Source organism: Chrysochloris asiatica, unplaced genomic scaffold (genome assembly GCF_000296735.1).
Source record: "Chrysochloris asiatica unplaced genomic scaffold, ChrAsi1.0 scaffold00194, whole genome shotgun sequence".
NCBI lineage: Eukaryota > Metazoa > Chordata > Mammalia > Afrosoricida > Chrysochloridae > Chrysochloris > Chrysochloris asiatica.
In genome coordinates this window covers 362206-380469 of record NW_006408712.1, presented here as the reverse complement: position 1 = coordinate 380469, position 18264 = coordinate 362206, and the positions used below count along the sequence as shown (strand labels likewise).

The 18264-nt window shown below is 39.5% G+C and overlaps 1 protein-coding gene across 2 annotated transcripts; it reads right to left on the bottom strand.

The window, feature by feature from the left end:
* Positions 1-2191: 2191 nt before the first annotated feature.
* On the bottom strand, positions 2192-15326 carry LRR1 (leucine rich repeat protein 1). 2 transcript variants are annotated; one of them, XM_006872319.1, is made up of 4 exons: positions 15114-15326; positions 9194-9292; positions 6528-7249; positions 2192-2524 (listed from the first exon to the last, which is right to left on the bottom strand). In XM_006872319.1, exons 1-4 carry the CDS (start codon positions 15324-15326, stop codon positions 2284-2286), a joined length of 1275 nt encoding a protein of 424 aa, XP_006872381.1. In that variant the 3' UTR covers positions 2192-2283. The 2 variants fall into 2 exon arrangements, with proteins under 2 accessions (XP_006872381.1, XP_006872382.1); XM_006872320.1 differs by lacking the exon at positions 6528-7249.
* Between the last annotated feature and the right edge of the window lie 2938 nt (positions 15327-18264).

Here is an 18264-nt window from a genome sequence, read left to right as displayed (position 1 = left end):
TGGAGTTAATGTGCCAAGACTGTAAAGCCGTTTGAACTTCAAGGTCGGCAGTTCGAGCTCACCAGTCACTCTGGATATCCTATGCAGGCTTGCAACTTGATGGCACTTAACAACAGTGTGATGCTATGGGATGATCACCAGACTGATGACCATAGGTCAGCAGAACAAACCTACCATATGCTTCTCAGGAACCTTACACAGATTGCTGAGTCAGAATCAACTCAAGGTTCCTAATTATAGCTGCATTTGATAAAATTCTTGGCCTTAGAGACCAGAAGTGAATTAACTTTGTTGTTCAGTGCCATCGAGCCAATTCTGACCCATAGCGACCCTGTATAGGGTTTCCAAGGAGCAGCTAGGTAAGCTTGAACCTTGCAGTTCAAACTGCTTCGCAGTATGGCGCATTAACCCACACTACCACATCAGGAATTAACTTTAGAAGGCAGTTAAAAAGGTCTGGGCTTGAAATCTCTGATCTGGGTTTATATCTTACTTCGTTACTGATAAGGATTATATAAAATACTGGAACAAAATGGGTACAGAATGGGCAGATTTTTTTAATTTAACATACATAATACATTTTTTAAGTGAAAAAAATCTTAATATAGTATTTTTTTGGTAGAATCTGACCACTCACTAGCACAATACAAATTTAAATTCACCTGAAATATTACTATAGTTCAGTAATCAGCTTTGAATAGAAACTACGTTTGGGCTATTACATTAAGACGATGTTTTAATAAAAGTAAGACAATGTTTAAGGGAGAAAAATGTCCCAAATAACATTTTAGGGAGATAATGGAAGAATGTATAATACTTGAAGCATAATTTTATATAGGCCTCTCCCTACCTCAAACCCAAACAATGATAAAATGCTAAACCTGACAAGAGCTTTCTCTAGTAACCCCCCTCTGTTAAGCATTGGGAGTAGTTCTACAGTTTCTTTTCTACAAGATTATTTCAAGTTGGTTCCCTCTTTTTCAATTTTTTTGCCCTATTTCAAATATAGTATTCTAATTGATCTATTGCTACTTTTCAAATGAAAACATTCCATAAAAGATTATAAACAGCTAAAAAAATGTTTTTCAAAAAACTTCAAATACAAAATAGTATTGTTCTCCGAAAGTGTTGAAGAGCTAAGATGACAGCTTGAGGACTAAGGTGCACCTGACCCAAGCCATGGTATTTTCAATAATCTCATATGCTTGTAAAAGCTGGACAGTGAATAAGGAAGACCATAGAATAATTGATGCTTTTTAGTTATGGTGTTGGAGGAGAGTATTGAAAGTGCCATGGGCTGCCAAAAGAACCAACAGATCTGTGTTGGAAGAGGTGCAGCCAGAGTGCTCCTTGGAGGCCAGGATGGCCAAACTTCGTCTCTCATACTTAAGACATACTGTCAGGAAGGACCAGTCACTGGAGAAGGATGTCATGTTTGATAAGGTGGAGGGTCAGAGAAAAAGAGGAAGCCCTCCAGAGAGATGGATTGGCAAAGTGGCAGCATTAATGGGCTCAAGCGTTGTCAACAATTGTGAGGTTGGCCCAGGATCAAGCAGTGTTTTGTTCTGTTGTGCATAGGGTCACTATGAGTTGGTACAGACTCGATGGCACCTAACAGCAACACCCAATCTCAAAGCCATGTTCCAATTCTAAAAATTAAACATAGAAATCACAACAAAGATAATGTGGTAAATATTCTAAAACTTAGGAAAGCTTAAGTCTGTCCCAAAGCAACTCCTACTTTATGCTTGGTGAATATAAATCTCATATGTAGAATATGCCTGAAAAATATAATAATAGTATACTTACATATTTTCATGTTTCATTTCAAAAAAGTTGTCACTATAATTTAGAATATTAGTCCTCTCCCATTGCCACTCTCTGGTAGCGTAGTGGTTACAAATCAGGTTGCAAACCACAAGGTCAGCAGTTCGAAACTACCAGCTGCTCCACGAAAGAAAGATGAGGCTTTCTGCTCCTATAAAGATTTAGCCTTGGAAACCCTGTTCAGGACCGCTATGGGTTGGAACTGACTCAATGGCAACAACCCAAGGTTTACTCTGCATACCAACTCAATTTCTTTAATTAAAATTTATGAAAAAAATTGATAAAAAGTAAATCCAAAAATAAAATTTTATTAGGTTTAGTATAATAAATGCTTAATCAAAATATTTAAAATGTTAGAATAACAGTCTTCCCCTTTGTCCAATTTGGCGCTGTTAAATTGGACAAGTCCCAAACTGATCTGTAAGTAAATGAAATTTCTTTTTATGGTAGCCCCTATTACTTTAACATATCAGAGGAATTTACATAGCAGGCTAGAGAACAGAAATAAGAGATAATAGGTGCTTCAGTACCACCCATGTTATCCACTAGGACCACAGTGTGAGCAACAGAATGTAGATTCATGGTGGTAGTTGCTTGAATGTAAGAGTTTAGACAGAATCTTCCACAAACACAGGTTTTTGCAGTATCCAAATCTTGGCAAAGATGGAAAGGAATGATATGAGGGCCATATGGAATCCTATTGGAAAAAAAATGTTTAAATATATTTTGTTATTAGATTCAGAACATCATGTGTTAGAACATAATTATTCTGACACTGATTTAGAACCATGGAAAAATGAAATTATTACTTATGCGAATCTTTTACCTGAGAAAAACTTACCAATAGGTACCATAAATATTGTTAATGTAAGATCTAGATCAATCTATAAAGTATCTTTCAGCACAACCAAAGAATACAAGAGTGACTTGTTCTTTATGTAATCATTTTGTATAACTACTAAAACATAATTTAAATGTGTAGCTGTCACACAATTTTAAAAATTTGAAGGCAGGACATGATTTTGACTTTGTAATGGGAGAATTACTAAATTCTAGCTGTGAAGAAACAAGTCATTCCATGCACCAATTGTTTAAAGACATTTTATACTGTGTAAAACAAATTAGAAACACATATTACTTGTGTTACTAGTTTTGTTGTATTTTACTGGTTGAGTAAGGCTAACCTTGCTTGCATCATTTTACTCTCTTGCTCAAAACTCTTCAATGGTGCCAATGCAATTAAAATCAAGTCAAACACCTACAAGACCCTAAGAAGCCATCTCTTGAGACTTCTGGCCCACTGTGTGATTCTGCTTCTCCAAACACAACTATGCCCCAGACACATTGTCTCCCATACATGGTCTTGTTCTTTTTTATGGTCTGACACACAATAGATAATCATCTATTTTTTTAACAAACTTATTCTTAATAGAGTTTAAAGCCCTATCAGAAAGTCTGAAAAGGAGCACATCAAACTATTCAGTACTACCAGATTGCTTTTCTGCTGAGTTGTGCTTTGCCTATTATTCATATCACATTTTGCTCATCTATCTTATTTCTTCAACTTATTTCTGTCAACTTCGGGAGCACTGTGGTTCTGTAGGATAAGCACTAGACTGTTAACCACAAGGTCGGCAGTTTGAGCCCACAAGCCACTCTGTGGAAGAAAGATGAGGCTTTCTGCTCCCACTAAGATTTATAGCCTCGAAAACACTATAGGTCACTATGAGTCAGAACCAACTCTATGGCACTTAACATCCTGTTTCTTTCAACTCTGCATTTTTCTGTTGGATTTCTGTTTTTATCTGACCATTTAGCCAATGTGTCAGGGTCTTTTCAAATCCTTGAAAAACATTTTTAATTGTATATTATTTCTTTCATATTCAAGACTAAGAAAAAGCATATAACAAGAGTCTCCCCAGAGCACAAATTCCCAAAATACACCATTTAGCATTTCCCTTAACTCAGTGGTCTTCACCTGAATTATCAGTATCACCACTTAAGATTTAAACATCTGAAGTAATATTTGAGACCTTTTATGAGCCAGGTACAGTCCAGGCACTTTCAAATATTGTCATATTTCGGGTAATTTTTAACTCTTAATTAAGAGTCAATGCTTTACATCATTGGTTCTCAAAGTGGTCCTTCATATACTGGTCCTCTGACTAGCAGCATCAGCATCACCAGGCAACTTGTTAGAAATATAGTTTCTGGGACCCTCCCACTCCAAGCCACCAGAAACTCTAGAGGGCAGGGTTCTGTACTTTAACAAGCACTGTGTTTATCTGTTTGGGGGGGGGGGGGGGATATTTTGTTGGTATTAACAACATACACAGCAAAATACATACTAATTCAAATTTGTACATGTATAATTCAATGACAATGATTACATTCTTCAGGTGTGCACCCATCCATTTTTTGAATTATTCTCATTTTGAGTTATTCCTCCCTCATGAACATAAATTAATTGCCCCTTCAGATTTCTATCTATTGAGTTGCTGTCAACTTGATCCTATATTGACATAATCTTCCAAAAGAGCTATATAGAAAGATCTTAAAAGAGCATAAGGCTCAAAGTAGTATTCTTTACTAATTTAGCTAAATTATAGTTTGATTTTAAGGAGCTCTGGTAGCTCAATGGTTATGAATTGGGCTGCTAATCTCAAGCTCAGCAATTTGAAACTACCAGCTGCTCCATAGGAGAAAGATGAATCCTGTTATAGCCTCAGAAGCCCTTGCAGGGTTGCTATGATCAGATCCGACTCCACGGCACACTACCATCACCATAGTTTGATTTTAAGAGGATTCCAGGGCAATATTTTTGGTCCCAAGTCTAAACATTATTTTAGTGCAATAGTTTTGGGGGCTCATCCAGCTTCATGCCTACAGAAAAATTCCATAAAAATGTGAAAATCTGTTCTGCATTTCCCCCCCTTTTAATCAAGTTTCTTTTATAGAATCTGATTAAAATGTTCAGTAATGGTCTCAAGGCAAAGGAGGTAGATAATATATACCATGTTTTAATAAACGTCTTGATGCACTCGTTAAGTCTGAGAATCAGACTTAAAACAAGTGATTCCTTAATGGTTTTCATGCAGAATCTTTACCCCTGGCCTCTGGAAGAGAATGGGCTAAGGTGATCTAAATGCACATGTGAGAAGTATGAGTGAAAAGCAGTGATTCTCAATCCTAGTTAGCTGTGCACAAGGGGACTTCAAGATGTTTGTGGAAAAATGACATAATTTTTAATTCGATTTTCCCATGAACTTCTGAATCCACCTTGTATCCTACAATCTCTTGGTAGGTAAATAAGAAATAAAACCTAGTTTTTTGTCAGACAAAACCCCAAAAGATTTTGATTTAATTAGTCTTGGAGTGGGGACTATTTATCAGAATTTTCAGAAGGTTCTCATGTTTGAAAATCATTGCTTTAGAATAAGAGTTCTTATCCTTCAGACTGAGAGGAAGAAGGACTGAAAATGGATCCATGAACACTATTAAATATTATGCATAAGGGAGAAATGCAAGTGTTAAAGCGACTAGAGATAAATACTGTTAGCTGATGATTCTTGGAGGGGATTGCAATCATTGTAATGCAAAGTATACGATTTGTTGAATGTAAAAAAAAAAAAAATTGTGCTTCATGTTTATTTTGTGTGCCCATAACTTTGTCAGTTTTTTAAGAGTTTAAAATCTCTTCTTTGAAATATTATCTTTCTACCATTTTCTAAATACTCAAAAAAACTTGATTTATATCCGAACTTTGAAAATCACTGGCTTAAAATAACAGCAGATAGAATGAATGTAAAACTAATGTTCTCCCATGTAGACTATTACACAATTCACAACAAAACATTTATTTAAAAATAATAATAACAGTGAGTCCTTAGCGATTTTCAGATCCTTAGTATTCAAAGTGTGGTCACTCTTATATTTGGGAAATATGAATAAAATGATTAACTAGAATTCAGAATCTCATGGAATCAACTGCAGTCATTGTTCAAAGACTAAGGGAAGATAATCAACAGCTACTGAGTTCTACTGCATGCTGAATGCTTTGCCACACACTATTTATTCTCATAACAATTTGTAAAGTGGGTATTACTATTTGTTTCACAGATGAGAAAACTGAATCACAGAGGCTAAATAACTTGTTATCAAAATAGCGCTGGGCCCCAGTTTGAGTTCCAAGAACTTGCATCTAACAAGTTCGTTCCTAAATGATACTGATGCTACTGATTGGGGGACCATACTTTGAGAAACAATGCACTAGGTCCTTCATTTGTTCAAATATTTATGGAGTAGGTACTGTAGGATAAGCACTGGGCAGACAGGTCAGTTTGAACCACAAGGTTGGCAGTTCAAACTCACCTGGTGTAGCGCTTTGGGTTAATGCACTGGACTGGAAGGTCGGTTTGAACTGCAAGGTCAGTGGTTCAAGTTCACTAGTCGCTCCTCAGAAACCCTATACAGGGTAGCTATGGGTTAGAATTGACTCCACTTAACAAGTCAGAACTGACTCAATGGAACTTCACAACAACAAAGTCACCAGAGTCCTGGTGTGTTGATGTAGGATATGCACTGGACTGCTAACCCAAAGGTTGGCAGTTCAAACACACCAGTGGCTTCTTGGAAACCCTATACAGGGTCGCCATAAGTTGGAATTGACTTGACAGCATTTAACAACAACAAAGTCTTACCTATTATCTAATACGGCTCGTGCAGAAGATTCCAATAAAGTTAATGGTGTTTGCAGCATTATGATTGGTAGAACTTCTGGTTGTTCAAATGTATTTGCAAAAACATCTAAGTACTCAAGGGATAACTTTTTAAATTCACTAGGCAAAAATGGAAGCTTGTTTCGAGATGCTGACAAAAAATGTAGGTTTTTCAGTTGTCCTATCTTGAAAGGAAATCGAATCAGTTCATTATCATCAAGTTTTAAATCTGTAAGTCCTCGGAGTTGGCAAAATTGTATAGGGAGTGCTTTAATTTTGTTCTTGCTGAGATCCAAACTCCGAAGAGATTGCTGGAGTGTAGACTGACACAAGGCTACACTAAAGGACTCTAAGTGATTGTCATTAAGGCTAAGTTCTTGAAGGTAGATGAGGTCTCCAATTGTAGCTGGAAGCTTTTTTATATGGTTGTGGCTCAGGTCTAATTTCCTAAGGTTTTTTAAGCAAAGCACACGCATATCAACTCGGACAAGCCCACAGTAAGAAGTCTGAAGATGTTCTAGAGAATATGGGAAGTTTTTGTTTAAAGGATAATCCTTTTTGGAAGTGATAATCATTTTAGTTTTAAATTTTTCGAAGTCTGAAGTCTTCACTGGTGTGAGGGTTAAAAGTGGTGTTTCAATATCACAGCCTCGGTGAGCCAGTCTCATAGCTGACAGGAAACCCTTTAAACTGCTGGAATTGGCCTAAATAAATAAAAATAAGTTGTGTAATTATAAATTTCATTTCAGGTAATATGTGCATGCAGTTCTTCCTAAAACAAATTCTGCAGTTACATACTATCCAAAAGGCATACAATCATTTACTGAAAATGGCTATAAAAAATATTTTTAAGTATTTTATTTTGGCTAAATTTCTAAACAGTTCAATGGTTGCAAAATACTCTTGGAATTAAAGGTTGGAAAAACACTGCTCCTATATTCCAGGATGTGGAAAGAAGAGAAGGGGTGTAGGACATGGAAAACAAATTGGTTTCTGTTATTTTAATAGTGTACGCAGTTATCAAAAAATGATTAAAGTACTCAGTGGGTATACACAAGCAGACATGCACTCTGACTGGTGGCCACGTTGGTCATCAATAAGGGGAAGTGAGGGAAAACAAGCCCTGAAGCTGCAAGCTAAGCCCTACAACGTTCAATAGACTCCTGCGAACCTGGGTGGAGACCTGGTTGGCCAGAGGTATTTCAAGACCTGAGGACTCTTGGGCCCACAGTCAGTGACATAGCCACAGAGAATTAGAGTGGAGAGTGAAGCGTCAAGCTGATAAGTGAGGGCATATGCATAAGAATACTCATATTTGCAGATAATGCCCACTTGACTTAGCTTCAATGGCTGGAGGATCAGAGCTCAACTAGAAGAACAAAGAAGAAACAGAGCAATCTGATACAATTTGATGAACTTGACCTACACCTATAGATGCAGTAGCTCAAAAGAGAGAACAAATCTTTACAGCAAGGATCATTCCTAGGGTAGACAGAGATGGGCAACTTGGACACTGACTACCCAAAATCGGGGGCTACAAAGGCAAGAAGTGACTGGTTTATAAGCTTTCAAGAGGGAGCCTAGATCCAGAGGGAATGGAGGAAGGTAGAATCTCCACTGAGTTGTATCCAATCTGTCTGGGCAGGGTTGATGAAAAGAGATGGGATAGCACTCATGTGGTACAATAGTGAATAATTGCTATCAGGACTGACTGTGAGGGTTGGAAATGTAAAGGTAGATATTTTGTAGCAGAAGGTGGGGAGTGGTTGACTTTGCCGTCCAAGAACGGAGGTCCCTGGGTCCATCAAGGGAGAAGAGCAGAGCACAGGACCGTACCCAGAGAAACAGCGATGCAAGAGATGGAGGCAGAGACGATGACGTGGATAGATGGAGTGGCTGGGGACTCTAGACCCAGAGAGGGAGAGGGACTGTGTGCTGACAACCAGGGGGCAGGCTTGCAGAGTATATTCTTTGGTTGTCTGACGATGCATGGAGGGGATTGTAATCATGGCAATGAAACGATATACAATAGGATGAATGTAAAGCTAATGTTCTCCCATGTAAACTATCACATAATTCACAATAAAACATTTAAAAAATGATTAAAGTAAATACAAAAATAAAAAATAAAAAAGATGGTTCTAATTGCACCTTACCCTTTTTTATACCAAACGTGTATTTATAAGCTGTGGTTTGTAAGCAATAGGCAATATATGCTATGCCATTTGCCTCATAGAGCTCCAGAGTTTTAGCATATTATGAATCAGGCTGCTAATCTGACAGTCAGCAGTTCAAAACTACCAGCTGTTCCACGGGAGAAAGATGAGGCTTTCTGCTCCTGTAAAGATTTACAGCCTCGGAAACCCTGTACAGGGTTGCTATGAGTCAGAACTGACTTCACAGCACATAACAACAACAAGACTCCATGTTGGGCACAGAAGCAAAGTTAGCAGTTTCCCTTTCTCTCCTGGACAGCCTTACCAAATGTGAAGACACATAGTATACTTATTCTGGGGAGCTGCTTATGTGCTGTCACTTTTTCAAATGTCCTTAAATACTCCATCATTTCTCTTTGGTTATGCATAAACAGCCTTCTTTTAAAAAAATACAGTTAAGCAACCCAATCATAAATGTTTTTAATACCATACCTTACTTAGACATATATCCACAGGAGGCTCCTTTAACCGAACAGTGGCTTTCCCCTCATCCACAAATTTGGTGAAGACTTGCTCAATGTTCTCCTTTAGCTGATTAAAAGCAATGGGAGGAAAAAACAAAACTCTATTGTTATTGAGTAATTAACAATTACAATATGCCAGTCACTTTATTAATCTTTGGTTTGGCTTTTGCTCCTTAACTCTTGAGTGTTTCATAGTTTGTTTTTTAGGAGTTGGGTAGTTACATCCCTCATCTAAGCACAATGTTTTTGTTTCTATCCAGTAATACTTTCCTCTTCTGGTACAGAATCCTGTGTGTGGGAGAATGCTCCCCTCTTCCCATAGACGTTACTTTGCCTTCATAACTTCAGTCCAATAATCTGGGGTAAATATGCCTTCCTCTAGATTATAAAATCTGTAAAAGCAGGCGTTTGCCCTCCCACCCCCCCGCTTTGTTCGCTACTGTATCCCCATTAAACTCAATTATTAAGAAGCTTCTACGAATCAGGTCCAGGACTCTTGTTTATCGTACTGCGGTGGCTTGTGTGTTGCTGTGATGTTGGCAGCCATGTCACTGGTATTTTAAATACACACAGGATCACCCATAATGAACAGGTTTCAGTAGAGCTTCCAGACTAACAGACTAGGATGGAGAGGCAGACCAGTTCTGAATGGTCTGAATGAAAACCTTACACAGAACAGCAGATCACTGTCAGATATAGTGCTGGAGACAAGTCCTCTGGGTTGGAAGGCACTCAAAATATGAATGGCTAAGAGCTGCCTCCGCAGAGTAGAGCTGACCATAATGAAAGGTATGGAGTAGAGATTTCAGGACCTTTATTTGTTAATGTTGCACAATTTAAAGTGGGAAGACACTGTTGAAAATATCTATTAATAATCAGAACATGGGATGTATGAATTATGAATTTTCCAATTGGGAAAACTGGAAGTTGCCAAACATTAAATGCAGTGACTAAAGATTGAAATCCTAGGTATCAGTGAGCAGAAATGGACTGGTACTGGCTATTTAAAATCAGATAATCATACAGTTTACTAATGCAGAGAATGACAAACTGAAGAGGAATGACGTTGCAGTCTTTGTCAAAAATAATAATTTCAAGATCTTAAAAGTATAACGCTGTCTGTGATAGAACACTATCCACACACCTAACAGTTAAAATCAATGCCATTATTCAAATTTACTCACCAACCACTAAAGCCAATAATGTTGAAGATGAAGAATTCTACCAACTTCTTCTGTCTGAAATTGATCAAACATGCAATTAAGATGCATTGATAATTACTGGTTATTGGAATGCAAAAGTTGGAAACAAAGAGGAAGGATCAGTAGTTGGAAAATATGGCCTTGGTGAAAGAAGTGATGCTAGAGATCCAATGATATAATTTTTTAAGATCAGTGACTTATTCATTGCAAATCTTTTTAAACATATACATGGATCTCATCATATGGAATACACAGGAATCAAATTGACTGCATCTGTGAGAAGAGACAATGGAGAAGTTCAATGTCATCTGTCAAAACAAGGCCAGGGGCTAACTGGGGAGCACACCATCTCTTGCTCATATGCAAATTCAGGATGAAGGTGAAGAAATTTAAAACACATCCATGAGAGTCAATATATGACCTTGAGTGTACACAACCTGAATTTAGAAATCATCTCAAGAAAAGATGTGATGAATTATACATTAACCACCAAAAACTAGACGGTTGTGGGATGACATCGAGATGATCAACCATGAAGAAAGCAAAAGGCCATTGAAAAGACAGGAAAAAAAGAAAAAGACCAAAATGGAGGTTTCATAAGAGACTCTAGTAGAACATGCTCTTGAATGTAGAGTACCTAAAGTGTTTGGAAGAAATGAAGAAGTAAAAGAAAATATAAACAGATGGGGGCATGGAGAGGGAGTGCGGCTGAGGGCTCTAGATTCATCAACTAAGAAGAGAAGGACTAAGAACTGGTGGCCAGGAGCAGACTTGCAGAATGTGCCCTTTGGAGATATAAATTATTATATATGCCTGAGTGGGTTTTTTTGTTTGTGTGTTTTTTAAAAAGCTAAAGTGGATAGAGAGAAATTTTTAACTGATGGTATATGGAGGGGATTATAATCAATGTAATGAAACAAGTTATATGAATTGTTGAATGTGAAACTGATGATGTGCCCTGTAAACTTTCACTCAATCCACAATAAAAACCTTAAAAAAAAATAAAATAAAAAATATATATATAAAGAGGCAGCTCGAGACGACAAAGGAAAGTATTATTATGAAATATGTGAAGACCTAAAGTTATTAAACCATAAGGGAAGAACATAGTCAGCATTTCTAAAGCTGATCGAGCTGAAGAAAAAAATTCAAGCCTAGACTTGCAATACGAAAGGATTCTACGTGCAAAATGGAGTCCTGGTATGGCTCAAACGCCTACTATTGTTAGGAAAGCGCAGGACCAGGCAGTGTTGTGCAGTTCTGTTGTGCAGAGGTTCGCTGTGAGCCGGAATCTAATCGACAGCACCTAACATCATAAATCTGCTGAATAAGACTGGCATGATAACTACACCTAAAGAGTTTATCATCTGTATTTACAAGTAATTTCAAGTGCAAATATTAAGTGCAGCTTTCTATAGGACCATTTATAGCAAGAAAATCTAACCTAGTCTAGGAGTATAGTGGTGATCTTAAAGGTGATCAGTGAAGGATTAGATGTTAGGCAAGTAAAAATACAGGGGGAAGAAAGAGGTAGGTCTTATCATTCCAGTAAAAAGGGATAATATGTGCAAAGGTACAAGAGAGCTTAGCAGCTGTTCAATATGGGTGAAGGGTCCAAGTGAAAAGGTAGGCAAGTGAGTTTGGAGAGTTAGAGACTAGATGGTAAAAGATTTTGTAAACTATGTTAAGAATTTTTAAATTTTTAACCTAAGAACAATGAAATTCATTGAAAGATTTTAAGGCAGGGAACATAAGATCTCTTTCATTGCAACGTAAAGAATGAACTTTGGAGGAGGGTAAGCTGAGATAAGGAAAGGTACAACAGTAGAGATTGGAAGATTTCCTTAAGAGACTAACCAGGCAAGGAATGATGGTGGTTTCCACTACAATTGGGACCAGGGGTGAGTTATCTACTTAGCAAGGTAAGCAAGGTCTTACATTGTAGTGAGGAGTTTCACGTGAGTTTTACCACATCTTTTTCACTACAAATTAGTAACTAAGTACAAATAAGCCCTGCTTATATGGTGTCCTGGTGTGGCGCTGTGGGCTAATGTGTCAGACTGCAAAGTCGTCTGAACTGCAAAGTCAGTGGTTCAAGCTCACCAGCTGCTCCTTGGAATCCCTATACAGGGTCGCTATGAGTTGGAATTGACTTGACAGCACTTAACAACAACAATCTTGCTTATGGGGTAATCTGACACTGGCTAATGAAGTATACATATTGAAAGATATTTAGGAAGTAGAATTGAAAGGATTTAATGATATATTGGATGTAGGAGGCAAGGGCTTTCAGGTTTCTGGATGGAGTGCTAATTAATGAATTGCAAAACACTGTAGAAAAACAGGTTTAGGACTGGTGGTGGTTGTTTGTCATGGAGTCAGTTCCAACTCACAGCCACTCTGTATAGTGTTTCTGTATAGGGTTTCCAAGGCTATAAATTTTTAGGGAGCAGAAAGTCTCATCTTTCTTCTGTGAAGCAGCTGGTAGATTTGAAGTACTGACCTTACAGTTTTAGCAACCCAACTTGTAACCCCTATGCTATAGTAAGAAAAATTAATGCTTAGATATTTTTATTTTAAAATGTAGCAACATAGCCAGGCGAAGATCCAGTAAGGAGCAGATTCAAATCTGAAGTTATGAAAGAGAAAGAACAGTACAGATTTGGGAGTTATAGTCAGATGAATGGTAACTGAAGTCATAGAAAATAGTGTAAGAAAGAGTCCTAAGGCATGTCCCAGTTTTAGCACTAATACCTGCAAATATTCATTAAGGTCCAGACCCAATACCACCTGAATTCAACCAACAAATGGTTATGGAAGACCCAATAATACATGCCAGTTGGCTTCTATCATCTAAATTTTCTAATCTATAGAATAATGGGTGACTGATACAATATTTTAATCTAAAAAAATTATATAAATTTATTTCATGATCAGAGGAAAATCTTTAGATTTTCAACTACTTACATTAAACATTAATAACCAAAAACCAAACCCACTGTGATAAACGATTCTGACGCATGTTGTTTAGTGCTGTTGAGTTGGTTCCAACACATAACTTCCCTGCAAGGTTTCTGAGGAGCAGCTGGTGGGTTTGAACCACTGACCTTAAGGTTCAAACCGACCTTGCAGTTGAGTGCTTATCCTACAGCGCCACACCAAGACTCACATTAGGACTCCTTGTTGTTGTCATGTGCCCGTGGCATCAGTTCCGACTCAAAGTGACCCTGTACAGGGCTTCCGAGGCTGTAAATCTTTAAGGGAGCAGAAAGCTTTATCTTCCTCTCCTGGAACAGGTAGTAGTTTCGAACTGCTGACCCTGAGGTTAGCAGCCCGATTCGTAACCACTATGCTAAGCTACCAGGGCTCCTCTGTTGTTGTTAGGTGCCATACAGTCGGTATCGACCCATAGTGACCTTATGCACAGCCGAACGAAACACTGCCCGATCCTGGGCCGACCTCACCACTGTTGCCTTGCTTGAGTCCATCTCGTTGGGGGTCTTCCTCTTTTTCTCTGGCCCTCCACCTTACCAAACATGATATCCTTCTCCAGCGACTGGTCCCTCCTGACAATATGTCCAAAGTATGAGGGACGAAGTTTGGCCATCTTGGCCTCTAAGGAGCACTCTGGCTGCACTTCTTCCAAAACGGATCTATTGGTTCTTTTGGCAGCCCATGGCACTTTCACTATTCTCCTCCAACACCGTAACTCAAAAGCATCAATTCTTCTACAGTCTTCCTTATTCACTGTCTAGCTTTCGCCTGCATATGAGGTTACTGAAAAACCATGGCTTTGGTTCCTCAAACTGACATCTTTGCTCTTCAACACTTTAAAAAGGTCTTGTGCAGTAGATTTGCCTAATGCAATACGTCGTTTTATTTCTTGTCTCCTTGGTGGTGGTTGTTGGTTATATGCTGTGGAGTCGGTTCCGACTCACAGTGACCCTGTACAGGGTTTCCGAGACTGTAAATCTTTATGGGAGCAGAAAGCCTCATCTGTCTCCCGCGGAACAGCTGGTAGTTTCGAACTGCTGACTTTTCAATTCCCAGCCGGATTCGTAACCATTAAATCTCTGGGAGCATCTTACTCCCTCAAAGCGGCTAGGAATTCAATGCTCAACCCACATCGGCCGTGCTAAATCAAACAGTAACAGTTTCCTAACTCAGTTAAGAACATTCATTGCTATGTACAATATTGTAAGGAAACTAATCCATGAAAATGTATGAAGCCCAATCAACAATCAGATGCAACGGTGAGCGATGAATTGTCCTCTCAGTTTTATTTGAAACATTATACAAAGGGATTCCAGTTATTTTCACAAAAAAAATATATATAAAGGAAAAGATTTCATAAACTCTATGCTTTAAAATTCGACTTCAATTTTCAACGGACTTGTTGAAAGTTTACTAATGCTCGGCAGATATGAAAAACCTGAAGTAAAAACAAATGGGGGTGGGGCGCGGGGAGATGCAGAAATAGCACCAAAAAACACAAATCGCACTCAAAAAGCTTTCGTCCTTCGGATTCGTAGCTGGAAATCCAGGACCAGGGGCCTGCGATAGTGATGGGGCTCAGAGACCCGGTGCTCAAGAGCACCGACGGCGGATACCAGGCACGGGAAACGCCAGGCGCGTGAGGCCCAAGGGCGGCCCGCCTCCCCGACAGGGTCTGCCAGCTCCACGCACCTCATATCGGGTCCCGCGCTTGTCCTTCATGGTGGAGATGAGCAGGCAGGCAGAGTGCAGGTCGATCGGCTCGCTCCCGACCTGGGGCCGCGACCGACTTCTGGACGTCTGCTGACAGAAGGTCAGCACCGCCCGAACACCCTTGCCCCGGTTCCTCATCCCCAAGGCCGGCAAATGCCGGCTGATCACCTCCACTTCGCAGTGCAGCTTCATCCTGCCGCTCCTAGTGGCTACAGGCTGGCCCCAAGCCTCAGCTTTGAAACTTCCTCTTTCCCGCCCGCCGCAATAGCCGCCAGGACCCTTAAGCACACGGGGCTGTCCGCGGATCCGCCTGACTTCTTGATATGCCAACTTCTCGGGCTTTCTTAGTACAGTAGCTCTACGAGACCCACAGGGAGGAAAACACCCCCGTTCGTGGGTAGAGCCATGTCCTCACTGTGGTTGAGACCTGCAGTGCCCGGACGTCAACCACCCGAGGACCCAGTTCTAGCACCCCGAAACCGGCATTCTGCAGAGGCGCAAAGTCTTTTGCCTCGATTGTGTGCAGATCTCTGCAGTAGTTGTTGTTTGAGATTGATTCTTTCGGTTTCAGCTGTTGACAATGTGTATCCAAAACACGTTGGTACGCTCAATTTACCGAGAAAAACAGGTTTAAGAAATAGCTCTTTACTTCATATCTTCGGCCATTAAGAGTTGTTCAATAAACCAATGAAGTCGCGGCATTGCCCAGCGCTGACTGCCACGGTATAGAGAGAAGACTCATCATCAGAGCAAAACTTATGACCGTATTTGACTTAGCGTCTCCTGTGGAACAAATTCTTACTTTGGAACCGAGGTGGAGTGGGTGGAATTACTAGTTTAATGGCACCTGGGAGTTTTGGAAAGACTCCTTAGTCCACTTATTGAACAATGAATGTTGTGTTGTTGTGAAGTGCCGTCGAGTCGGTTCCGACCCATAGCGACCCTGTATAGGGTTTCCGAGGAGCAGGTGGTGAGCTTGAACTGATGACCTTGCACTTCAAACGTTTTTTCAGTCTGGTGCATTAACCCACAGCGCCACACCAGGACTCCTAAACAATGAAGGGCTGTAAATAGGGTCAGGTGCCTGGGGTGCACATTTTAAAGAGGTGCTAGCTCTCTGAGTTCTGACTACTAACAATTTGTGCCCTAGGCGCCTCCCTCTTGGCCTTATGGGAGACACTTGTGTGCATCAAATAGAGAATGAGAACATTGCTCAGATTTTAGCAATAGTTTATCTTGTTGAGATGGATTGACACCTTGGTAGAAACAATGGACTCAAGTTTAGCAATACTCATGAAGATGGTTTGGTCGTGGTGGTGATGTGCAGCGTGGAGTCAGTTCCGAGTCATAGCGACCCTGAATAGCGTTTCCGAGACTATACAGACGCAGAAAGTCTCGTATTCCCCCCCCCACCCCCCGCGGATCAGCTGGTAGTTTCAAACCGCTGATCTTGAAGTTAGCTGCCCTACTTGCAACCACTACCCTACCAGAGCTCCTTTGGTTTTTCTGTGATACAAAACTTCTCTAAACGTTTTAGTTGACTCACCAAAGAATTTTCAGACTGTTAGACTTTATACGTATTTTTTCTTCTTTGGGTGGATAACAATGTAGTGTCGGTTCGGACCCTACTTAGGGTTTCCAAGGAACAGCTGGTGAGCTTGAACCATGGACTTTGCGGTTCAAACCGACTTTGCAGTCCAGCGCATTAGCCCACAACGTCACACCAAGACTCCGGGTAGTAATAGACAAGAAAGTAATTTAATGGGTTGGAAACATTATTCTCAGCTGTCCTCCAGTCTACTCCCTACCTCATGTACTACAGAACCAGACCAAACTGTTATGACCCATATGGTTTCCATTGTTCTGAAGCCCAGTAGCTAATGGGTTCAAACAGTCCACCTTTCAGTTAGCAGCCGAGTGCGTGACCACTGCACCACTAGAGCTCCCTGAAAGTATTACCTGTATATTAAGATCTGAACTTCTAGGTACAGTTGGTTCCTCAAAAGACCTAAATGTTGTAAATTCCCACACACACACTTTTTTTTTTTCTCTTAAATTTTTATTGTGAATTGAGTGACAGTTTACATGGGAGAAAAATGGGTTTACACTCATTGTTTCATTGCAATGATTACAATCTACTCCTTGCATCATCATTCAAAAGTATTTGCTTCTATTCCCTCTGGCTTTTGTTTCTTTGATGTACATAAAAGCACACAGGAACATATAATTTAAACAGCCAAACGGCTCATTCTGCCAGCACACAACCTTTCTCTTTCCATGACTCTAGAGTCCTCAGCTCCTCTATTTCTCCATGTCTTCACCTCTGCTTCTACTCTGGTGTTGCTGATTCTCCGGATAGGGTCCCACATTCCTCTGGTTCTCTTCTCCTTGATGGTTCTAGGGTCCTCTGTTCCTGGACTGTAAGATTAACTACTGCCCCTTTTTGTTACAGAACTAATAATAAGTTTAATGCTTTTGTTCTACTCCCTAGTTTTGTAGTGCCTGGGGTCTTGATTTTCAAATTCACAGGGACTCCAGACTTGCTGAAGCCATGAAAATGCATGAATCCCTAAAATTATTATCTCAGTTTTTAAACCTTAAACAAAAAATATCACCTAAAGTTATCTTAAAACTGAACAATAAAAATAAAACAAAAAACTGATCAATAGTTTTACATGTAATCTGCCTTGAGCATTATGCTCTTTTAAGAATGAAGCAGCAACTAGATAGGACCTTAAGGGGAGTGACTTTTTATTTATGAAGGAGGATCAACTCAGAAAAGGAGGTTGAGTGGTTGCACAATTTAAAGAATGCAATCTATGTCACTGATTTGTACACATAGTAACTGTTGAATTGGTGTATGTGTTGCTGTTTATATTTTCAGCAACAAGATCAAATTTAGGAAAAAAAACAAAAAACAAACTTCCAATTATTGTTTGATGTTGATTGGTTTGTCAAAGCTGTTATTGTTGTTAGGTGCCAACCCATGTAACATACATGATATATTATACCTGTCAGGTCAAGACCTATATAGTTTTCGCTTACAGTACTCAGTGCACACTTGTAAATAGAATGAATAGCATATAGTCATTTTCTCATTCATTCATATCCTACAGGATAAGAACTGGAC